This window comes from Mus pahari, chromosome 14 (assembly GCF_900095145.1).
Source record: "Mus pahari chromosome 14, PAHARI_EIJ_v1.1, whole genome shotgun sequence".
In the NCBI taxonomy this organism is placed as follows: Eukaryota; Metazoa; Chordata; class Mammalia; order Rodentia; family Muridae; genus Mus; species Mus pahari.
This window is the reverse complement of record NC_034603.1, coordinates 17,421,475-17,432,752: the sequence shown is the minus strand read 5'-3', so window position 1 is coordinate 17,432,752 and position 11,278 is coordinate 17,421,475. Positions and strand designations below refer to the sequence as shown.

The window sequence follows — 11,278 nt, the reverse complement described above, 5'->3', positions numbered from 1 at the left end:
CTACTCAAAGTGATATATAGACCCAATGAAATTGCTATCAAAATTTCAATGGCTTTTTTTTTCCAATGGAAAAGTCAATTCTTAAGTTTATGGAAAATTTCAGAAATCCCAGTAGAAAAATAATTTTGAAAAAGATCAAAGTTGGAGGGTTCCCAGTCACTAATTTCAAAATACAAAACATAACACTGGAATAGGAACAATCAAAACTGTGCATTGCTGGCATAAGCATGGATAGAAAGAAAACTGGAAGCGAACGTTGAGGTTAGAAATAAACTCACATATTCATGGTGCACTGATTTTGGCAAGGATGTTAATGTCATTTAGTGGAGGAAGAAGTCTGTATTTTCAACAAACATTAGAAAAATTGGACATCCATCCAAATGCAAAAAGGATGAAGTTCAACTCTTATACAGCACGGTATACCACAATGGACTGGACATGGATCAATGAATTAATATAAGACTGAAAACAATAAATCCTTAAAATATGGAAGTCAATATTTGTTGGAGACCAGGCTGAGAAAAACCAGGCCTTTTACAGCCTGCATCTGAGAGCATATAGTTCTTTGTTAAGAGCCAAGTCACCCCCTTTCCCCTCAAGGCTGTTCGTGGAAATCAGCAGATTCCGGGCATAAACGCCATAAACAAACACGGGGTGGGGGTGGGGGGCTGTTAAAGGAGTATCCAGCATTCTGGAGCTGTCCGGAGCTGCCGCCTTGAGCTGTAAAGGAGGACCCGGATTTCAAGATAAGCCACCCGGTGTTCCAGAGCAGCAGCAGCAGTGTCAGCACTCTGAGATAAATCACAAGAGTTTCAAACCTGCGATCAGCATCCTCATTTGTCCTTCGCTCTGTTTCTTTTGATTGTTCCTGAACCCCTCCCTATTCCCCCTCACCATGTATATAACTAAAGCCTTTTTTCCTCATTAAACGGACTCTGACAACGCTGCTGCAGGGTCCCCCTCTCTTTCTCTCTCGCCCATTCCATTAGGCTCGGTCCCCCTCGAGAACCATGGAATAACTAAGTCCCACTGGTCCGGGAAAAATATTCATGGCCTTGAATATCACAGTGAACTCTCAGTTACAATGCCAAAGCCCCAAGCAGAACAAAAACTGGACTTTATAAAATCTTAAAAAGTTCTGTGCATCAGAATTACTACCCAAGAGTAATTACCATCAATTACTACCCAAAAGTAAAAAGAAAGCTTAGGGAAGGGAAGACAAGATCTGTGCCTCACATATCTGGTAAGGTCATAGTCGCTGTAAGGAAAAAAGAACTATAAGTCATGAAAAGATGAGCACTGAATTTGGAAATAGGGAAAGGACTCCAAGAAGCACATCTCCCCAAAATTTAAAAGATACACTCACTCAGGTTCTTGTAAGATTACATTTTTTTTCTGTGTATGTAAATACATGTGTGTCCTGGAGTACACGTGAAGGTCAGAGGACACCTTGTGGGAGTGGCTCTCTCCTCTCACTGTGTGGGTTCTGGAGTCAAACTCGGGTTGTCAGGCTTTGAAGCCGGCGCCTTTACCTGCTGAGCCATCTCACTGGCCCCTAAACAACATTTTAAAAGACAGTTTCTATAGCCTCGACTAGAACGGACACATCTCACTGGCCCTTAAACAACATTTTAAAAGACAGTTTCTATAGCCTCGACTAGAACGAACACACACACACACACACACACACACACACAGAGAGAGAGAGAGAGAGAGAGAGACAGACAGACAGACAGACAGACAGAGACAGAGAGACAGAGAGAGAGATGTATTCAAATACTATAGACATTCATTTCTTGCCACCTAGAAAATTTCCATTTAAGATACCCACATTTCTTATCCTAAATTACCTATTAAATAGTACAGAACTGAATAGTAAGACAATTCCAGTCCTTAACAAGCACTCAATAAAGACAACTATCACCAATAATAACTGAGAAATAAGAGTATGTTTAATTCAAGGATGTTACAAACAATCAATAATGACAATGATAGTGTAGCAGTGCTCCCCTATGGGGTTTCAGATTCATTGGAACTGGTCCCTACAAAATCCTTGTGGTAGAGGGACATGTCGTGATTCTGTTTTATCTATAAAGAAACAGAGATTCAAAAAACAAAGATGACTTACCAATGATATACAAACATCAGGCAACACAACCAGGCACTAGGCCATGGCTTTTCAATGTTGGCTCCCAACCCTGCAACGGTCCAGTCCTTTCCGCAGTGCCCCCATCACCTCCCTGTTCCTCAAGCTATAAATGAGGGGGTTGAGCATAGGAGTTAGAACTGTATAGAAGATTGAGACAACTTTGTCATGGCTAGGAGCACGATATCGCCTTGGCCTCAGGTAGATGAACATGGCTGCCCCGTAGAAGAGAGAGACAGCTGTCAGGTGGGAGGAACAGGTGGCCAGAGCCTTTTTTCGGGATTGAGCAGAGTGCATACGGAGCACAGACCCCAAGATGCGAGCATAGGAAGTCACAATGATGGAGAAAGGAAGAAGCAGCATAAAGACGCAGCAAGCAAAGAGCAGGGTGTCGAAAAGGGAGGTGTCCGCACAGGCCAGCTTCAGTAAAGCCGGCACTTCACAGAAGAAGTGATCTATATACCGTGAGCCACAGTAGGGCAGGCTCATGGCTGCCACCATCTGAATTATTCCATCAAGGATCCCGAAAGCCCAGGAACTCCCAGCAATCTGGAGACAGACCTTTTGGCTCATGAGAATGGGATAGTGAAGTGGGTGGCTAATGGCCACATAGCGATCATAAGCCATGAGTCCTAACAAGAGTCCCTCTGATCCCACAAGAGAGACAAAAAATCCGATTTGTACACCGCAGCCCGCAAAGGAGATGGACTTCCTGCCCGACAGGAAGTTGACTGCCATCTTTGGCACAATGTTACAGATCAGCATGAGGTCCATGAGGGAGAGCTGACTGAGGAAGAAGTACATGGGGGTGTGGAGTCGAGAGTCAGTGTAGATGAGGAGGATGAGGAGGACATTCCCACAGAGCGCCACCGTGAAGACCAGCATAACTGCAGAGAAGAGGAGAAGGTCAGTCTGGCTCTGGGAGAAGATGCCTAGGAGGATGAACCCATCTACAGACGATTCGTTCAGCCATATTCCCATGGTTCAGTGATTCACAGTCACCTGAAAATAGAGGCAGAGAAGTTCTTTGCTTCAGGATCCTTCTACTTCAATCAGATACAGCTTGGTAATTCAGCAAAAAATATTTCATGTTTATATTTGTCTACCTCGATACCAAGAACGATAGAATCTATTTTTGTTGAGTCACAGAGCTATTGGACAATCCTCCTTCAGCCAGTAGCATCTTGGCTTTACCATACAGCACTGACTTTAAGTAGCTGGGATCACAATTTAACACTCCTGAGTCTATTTACTCTGCAAAAGAGAACTTATATATCGTGAAGAAGGGTGGTAAAGACTTTGGGATGGGAGCCTGGAGAAATGGTTCCGTGGCTAAGAGCATCTGTGGCTCGTTCAGTGGACATGAGTTTAGTTCCAAGAACCCACCTTAGTCAATGCACATCTGTCTGTAACACTGACTCCAAGAGATCCAGTGCCTTGCTCTTGCCTCTAAATGCATCCACACACATGTGGCATATATACACATACACACACACATGTATGTTACAAACATATGTGTATATATATATACACACACATATATATATTCATATATATATATATATATATATATATATATATATATATGAGATTATATATATATATAGCTTTTCATGGTTTCCCAGCTACTGTTTGTAAACCCCTTGAATCTATTTTCACAATAGTTTGTATGGTTCTATTAAAGTGTACAGTGATTTTAAAAACTCCTACTGAAAGTATATCAATGATTCCCTAAACTAGCCTAATCAGGTTTTTGCAGACAAACAAGACCCTCCATGCATGTGTCTGCACATACATGAACACACATTCACATATCTGCACCCACTAGTGTCTTGAAGTTCACACCATTCCCATTCCCTGATGTTCATTGTGCTTCTTTAAATTTCATCATAGTGAACATATCTGCCTTTTTGATCTTTCATTCTTCCACGCTTGCCTCTGAGGCAGGCTCTTTACCCAGATTCCTATCTCTAAACCACCCCATCCTTGCACAAGCACCAGATTCTCTAGAAATTATCTATATCTATATCTATATCTATATCTATATCTATATCTATATCTATATCTATATCTATATCTATATCTATATCTATATCTATATCTATATATATTGTTTTACACCTCCAAGGTCTAATTTTTATTACTTATCATTTGACTGCATAGATGCTTCTATTTCTATTTTAATGTCTGTATCATCTCACTGGGATATAAATATCATCTATTGTTTACAGTAGCATCCGGACAGCCCCTAGGGGAGCCATTTAGTTCATAGCATGACCTCAATGAATATGGCTGGCTAAAGAAGATAATGCAGATGAAATACATGATTCAAAATTCCAAGTTCCAAAAGCAGAAATCCCTTTCTTTTGATTTCAGGGAGTTTTTTTTTTCTCTTTCTTTCTTTCTTTCTTTCTTTCTTTCTTTCTTTCTTTCTTTCTTTCTTTCTTTCTTTCTTGATCTGAGCACAGTGATTTGTTACCTGACTCCTTTCTTGGTGAGAAAATGAGCGTTAGTGAAGGAAATAGCCTCTGCTATTTATAAAACATAAGGAGTCCTTCACAAATGGATGGCAGTTGCACCTCGGGGATGTTCCTGTGCTGGTGTATCGGTGTCTACCTAGCCCACCCACTGCAAAAGTGAAGAATTACCTAGGACATCCATCTCAATGTACAGAAAGACCCGAGGTAACTCCCTAAATTAGGATGTGTTACATCAGACCAATGATCAAGAAGCTGTCACATCATCCATTTCTCCACAGAACACAACATATCTGATGTGCCAGCATATGTTCCCAGATATTCTTCTGAACAATACCCAGGAATGAGCTTTTCTATAAGAGTGAGTTACTGTCTCCAAAGCCTTAAAGCCCCTTCCTAGATATATTGGTCTTAATCGCAACCAAGAAAAATAACTTGGGTCTCCTTTAATGCTCACAAAAGTTCCTCTTGTATGCTGAGAACCTTCTGTCCGACTGACAGAGGCATTCAGCCACACAGACTCCCCACCCCTCTTCCTCATCCCAACTCTCTTATACTGTGAACTAATAAGCAACATTTCTCCATCTTTTATGGTTTCTTTGAATTCAATTGGCCAGTTTTCCTAAGGTGGATAAATGGAACCACTGTCAGTCTTCTCTAGGAAAAGATCTGTCTTCGCCTCCTTCTCAGCTCAGTTGTTAGTTGGTCACTCTGGCTGTCTGAGTCATATCATTTCAACCATATTTGGTTCCTTTCCTTCTCCAAGCACATATCCCAACTACCAGAAGCCACTGGCTTCTTATCTGATCAGACCTTCTCCAAAGTACTTCTTCTACTCGAGCTTCTACCCAGCCCCACAATGAACACTGCCCTCAGATGAGAGCAGCAGCCTCACATTTGACTGGCCACCCAGTGTGCACTTGATTCTCACCCCAGTATATGGACACATAACACTGAAGTGGATCCTCTCCTGAAAGAACATAACCCAAAGTGCTTCTGAAAAAAAAGTGAGAGTTTCATCAATGGTCCCTCCATCACCATCCAGACTGTTTCTTCTGTGCTCCCTAGAATTCTCTTGACTCAGCATTCCTGAGGCTCCTCCCCAACCATGGGCTCATCCCAGTCATGGAGTCTTTGAAGACACTCATTCTTCCCTCCTCATGGGTAAGCTTTTCTTATTCACTCTGCTCACCTTCTCAGTGATGACTACCCTGAAAACAGAGACATGAAATCTTTCCACCATCCCTCATCACTTTCCTGCCTTGAGTTTTTACAGCAGGCAGAATTATAGCACATGCTGCATTCTATTTATATAATTTGGCTTCTGCTTCCCTAACTACAACCTACGTTTCCAGCTATGACTGGAGACATAAGAAGATTCCCAGACTCCTATGACATTGTTGGCATATGTGTTATGATGTCAGTAAATACTTGTTGAGTGACTGACTATTTGATGTATAAAACAACTCAGGATTTTTCCCCCTAGAATTTCACATGTTTTTTTTTTCTCCTCCTAAGGCTAACCTTAAAAAACAACAACAACAAAAAACGGTTTCTTATGTAATGGTTTCCCTTTTTTTCTTCTTAGAAATAGAAACATAAAAGAAGCCACTAAGCTTTTCAATATTATTTGGGGAACAAGCGGAGAGACATTACACTAAAACTCTCTTCCTTTAAAAAGAAGAAAGTAAAAAACAGTCATTCTAATAGTACCAGACAGCCTAAGGCAGAAGAAATACTGGTAAACATATTGTAATGAAGAAACAGAGCATCAGTCAGTAATAAGAGCTACCCGGATGAGAGGAATTATCTTAGGGGGAATAACCCTCACTCACCTTTCAGTGGGTCTCCTGTGGGGTCAGGGGCAAACATTGGCAGAAATGCCCCTTGGAGAAACTTCTCATTTCAAATTTATTTCACCATTCTTCTGTTGCATTTTCTGGTGGAGAGGGGATAGAGGGTATCTATGCCCCTAGCTCTGATCTCCTTCCTCAGTTCCCTCTCCACGGACCCCTCAGCCAGTGTAGACTCATTAGCTTCTGGACCAGCCACTCTAATTCAGATGGTATGGCTCAGACAGACAACTGCCCCTTCCAAACAAAAGCAGGAAAAAAGACAGAGAGAGAGAGAGAGAGAGAGAGAGAGAGAGAGAGAGAGAAGAGAGAAGAGAGAAGAGAGAAGAGAGAAGAGAGAAGAGAGAAGAGAGAAGAGAGAAGAGAGAAGAGAGAAGAGAGAGAGAGAGAGAAGAGAGAAGAGAGAAGAGAGAAGAGAGAAGAGAGAAGAGAGAAGAGAGAAGAGAGACTTAGTCAAGGAAATAGTGGACAGAAGCTTGGGGACATGGGAGCTCAACCACTCATGCCTGCACAGTTTCTACAAGACACCTGTCTCTCACTTGAGTCCCAGAATTATCTCCTACTGCCCACACAGGTACTTAACACAGACACTAAGCAAGGAATGTGAAGCCATTGTCTCCCAAGAGAGTCCATAAACTCCAGCCCTGCAATTGGAACTCCCAGGCTTGCAATTAAAGAAACTCAAAGTGGCTCAAACAGGGCCAGTGGGGACTGAATGAGGAAACGTGTCAGGAAAGGCCATAGGGCCTTAGCAGGAGTGTGGAGAAACTTCCCTGGTGCTCTACTTACTTCCCATTGCAACACCTTCCCAGATCCCCACTGCTCTACTCCCATAGCCCCCCCGAGTCCCCCAATCCCTCTTTCTACCTATGTGCCTCCACTCAATCGCTCCCAGTAACCCAAGCCAGACCTGTCCTTTAACCTACTTCAGGTAGTAATCCTGAGTAAGACGCAGAGTAGAGGTGACTTGAATGTGATTCAAGCACAGGTGAATCCTACTCTCAAGGAAATTCTAAGCTTAGACAAGAGGGGGAAGGAACTGTTCAGCACTCACATCCACAAGACAGTGGCATGACATTTCCATAGGTTTTCATGCACTTCAGAGACTTTGCAGAATTGATAAAAGGATTGTCAGAGCCAGGATGGGGATGGAAGACAAACACCAAGGAAATAAGGCCTTCTAGACACAATAGGGCTGATGCACGTATGAACTCACAGAGATCGTAGCAAGCCCTCATCCCAAATCCAGAGGCTATCTCCAATCAACAACCACCCACAAATGAAAATATTAGTTTTCTCCAACTGAGTCTTCATGGGGTACACTAAGGGCAGGTCCCATGACCAACACAAGATGACCTCAATGGTATTTGTGGAGAATTGTTCTCTCTCTGTCTTTGTCTCTCTCTCTCTCTCTCTCTCTCTCTCTCTCTCTCTCTCTCTCTCTCTCTCTCTTTTTCTCTCTCTCTCTACACACACACACACACACACACACACACATGCATATACAAGTTCAAACGTGTGTGTGTGTGTGTGTGTGTGTGTGTGTTTGAGTCCACTGGGAAAGATAAAAAACTTAGACTTATAGACTTATATAGATTAAATAAGTTTATTCTCACTGCCAGCAGGACGGCATCCTTAGAGCCAAACAACGTGCTGTGCCTAACGGCACTAATCAAAAAAAAAAAAAAAAAAAAAAAAAAAAAAAAAAAGCATTTAAAAAGGTGGACATCAAAGGTGTTTGTCATAATTATCTATGGAATTCATAGCTGGGCAAGAAAATTGCTTTACAACCCTCGGTTGTTTTTATTTCCTGTTCTGTCATAATAAAAAGGCCACTTCCTCCCAGTCCCACAGCAATAGGCGAGTTTACAAAAGCAGAATGCAGTAACACCATCATCTTACCCTTATCTCACCTCAGGGCATTCCAGGGCAAAGGTCAGTGGCTCTTAAGAGATACTCGGTATCATATTAACTTGCTTTAGCCATCACAGAGGAGTTATATGTGAATTATTACACAGGTCTGAGCACTTTGGAGGAAGTGTCACTAATTAACTTGGATAGAGCAGTTTATTTCCAGGCCATCAGATTAGGGCTGGTTGTCACATCCCCACAGAGTGTGTGTGTGTGTGTGTGTGTGTGTGTGTGTGTGTTGAATTTTGTGTTTTTATGGGACTCCCATGTGTATGGGTGTGTATGTCTCTGCCTGTGTTTCTTGTGCTTTTTCTTTGGCTCTTGCCTGTTTGTTTTGTCCTGTTCCAGTGTGTTTGCTTGTATATTTTAGTTGCATGTTTGTTTTCTAATATGAGAGAGAGAGAGAGAGAAATGGTGTGGATTTGGATTCATGGAGAGGTAGAGAGGATCTGAGAGGAGTTGGGGGAGGGGAAAGATGTGATCAGAATATATTTTATGAAAAAATTATTTATTTATTCAAATAAATAAACTGGTATAATTAGGCAGTCTCGGCTGCTGTATTCAGTCAACCAGTTTTTAAAACACTCACTATTCTTCCAGTTTCTCTTGTCCAGAACAGATGGATTCTCCAGGTAACAAACCAACCAAGAGTTCTCAGTGACACCAGGTATGAAGATGGTTCAACTGGAGACACAAATGATTACAGCACTGTTGTTCTTAACAAAACTTTGATCATTTAATTTTACCAATAAAGACTCAGGAGTCCGAGGCTGGGGTGGAAACCTGCTAGCTCAGAAAAGCAGAGAAAGCACCCAGCTGACCTTCCTCCTCAGCTGATGTCCCAAAAGGAAAAGGAAGCTCTCCTTCTCTGTGTGCCATCTTAAAACCCTCCAAACTGAATGTCCCTCCCTTCTACTTCCTGTGGGTCTCTCTACCCATCCTCCTGACTTCCTCTCACTCTCTATGGTTTTTTCCCATGTTCACTCCCTGTCAACTGGTTGCTTGCTCTGCCTCTTGGCCTATGGCTCACTTTATTTAATCTTGTTTACAACAAACAAAAAGCTCTTGGATTAAAGGTTTATGCTAAGACAGAGCCCACCACAACTAGAAACAGGTTTTTCCAGTAAACCACACAATCTTGGGGTTCACAGTGTGGTCAAATAGCTGCAGCATTTCCCCCTTTTTTGTCTAAATAAAAAGGGAAGAGTTCAACTAGAACACAGTAAAACTTTTACAATAATAAAGCTATTTCTGCAAAGTTTTCCTCAATGTCCCGCTTGGTTGTATTTGGCAGTCTTAGGATTAAGTATTTTAAGTTCAAATTATTGTAAAATGTTTGTGTCAGTCTCATATGAACTTGGAAATTTGAATGTCCTGAGTAGTTTGTAGTCCGAAGCTGATCTTTGAGTGGTGTTTATCAGTTTAGGGGCAATCCCTGCTGTGTAGAACACATCAGTCAACCCAGTAGTGTCACTGCTCTGTTCTGGTGGCAGAAGAGGCATGGGGAAATTTCACCAAATTGTTAACATTCCTGCAATCCAGGTGGATTGGTCCTTGCAGGACCCCATTATCTTCTTGGAGACCTCAATGGTTACTGTTAGCAGTGGTAGAAAACTTACACATTTTAAATGCTATATTCAGCAGATCTCAGAAATGTTTGAGGACCACAATCTATTAAATGCATCTGAGGTACACAAACTTTGTTTCTAGTTCCCTGTTTTAGACTCAAAGCTGGAAACATGCAAAGGAAGCTAGATGAAGCTTATTTCTAGAATTAGTACTCTCTAAGACTACCAGTATCACAACAGAAAGCTGATCTATAGATAATTGAGACCACATAAAGACCATTTGCCACTTATATCTGTAGAGGGGCAGCAGAGACAAGCTGGGGTTGGTCAATACCACTTGGCCAATTTGCTCTTTTACTTGGGACATATGCTCTCAATGATCTGAGCTCTTTCTTCATCTGTTTCATTTGTCCAGTGGTCTCTGGATTACTTGGATGCTTTTATTCTCCTGGAAAAACAAAAGCAAAAGCCTGCCCAGCCCTAACTCTGGAGGTTGGGAAGGGGTCGCCCTTTTGGGCAGGTTTTATCTTTCATAGGGCAAATGTTTTTTAGCAACAGAAAAATTATTATCTTTCAATTGAAAATTTAAAAACTATTTTGAAAATTTGAAACTAAACTATGTGAAGATTATTATATATCACCTGAATATGAATATACATATACCTGAATATGAATATGAATATACATAAAATAATAGTTATAATATAATATAATAGTTATAAATATATAATATAAGTTATAATATAACTTTTGAAATTTTTGAATGTGAAATTTATCATTCTTGCTTATTTATTCTGAATTTGTACCCTGGCAAATTTTGATATTCTCGTCTTCATTAGCATGATGCCAATTTCTCTAGTATTTCACTATTTTCAGATATTTTGTCTGTCTTGCCTGTATGTGTGAAATAAAATTTGATGTCTTTGCTAAGTTTTACTAGATTTTGCCATTTCCACTCATACCTCCCATGACCTTTGGCATTTATTTGCCAGTTAGTGATTTTCCATTTTGATGACCATATAGATAGACCATTTCATACATACCATGAATTGAAGAAGATAAGGATTTTCCTTTTGCTTTCCTAGTTGTCTGTCTTATAGCTTATAGTGCTGCACGGATTTTGTGTTTCCTTTCTCAGTATGGGCCATTCTATCCCCCAATCTATAGGCTGTTCCTTTCCCTAGTTTTAGTTCCATCGGCGGTTGATGAACCATTAGTAAGCAATGCGTTAGCCAAATACCCTGACCATTCCATTGGTCCCCACAGTTCAATAAGTGCCTCTTTTAGGGGAGGGGTGAGTGCTTAAGGATGGGGATTATAGGC

The 11,278-nt window shown here is 41.3% G+C and overlaps 1 protein-coding gene across 1 annotated transcript in view; it reads right to left on the bottom strand.

The window, feature by feature from the left end:
- Nucleotides 1–1,939: 1,939 nt before the first annotated feature.
- LOC110332585 (olfactory receptor 56) overlaps nucleotides 1,940–11,278 on the bottom strand; it is a 52,029-nt gene continuing 42,690 nt past the window's right edge. The window contains exons 3-6 of the mRNA XM_021213858.2: nucleotides 8,977–9,071; nucleotides 6,643–6,713; nucleotides 6,459–6,609; nucleotides 1,940–3,148 (exon numbers count right to left, since the gene is read on the bottom strand). Coding sequence (XP_021069517.1) covers nucleotides 2,180–3,127 — 948 coding nt within the window. The 5' untranslated portion in view covers nucleotides 3,128–3,148; nucleotides 6,459–6,609; nucleotides 6,643–6,713; nucleotides 8,977–9,071 and the 3' untranslated portion in view covers nucleotides 1,940–2,179. The remainder of the gene's footprint in view (nucleotides 3,149–6,458; nucleotides 6,610–6,642; nucleotides 6,714–8,976; nucleotides 9,072–11,278) is intronic.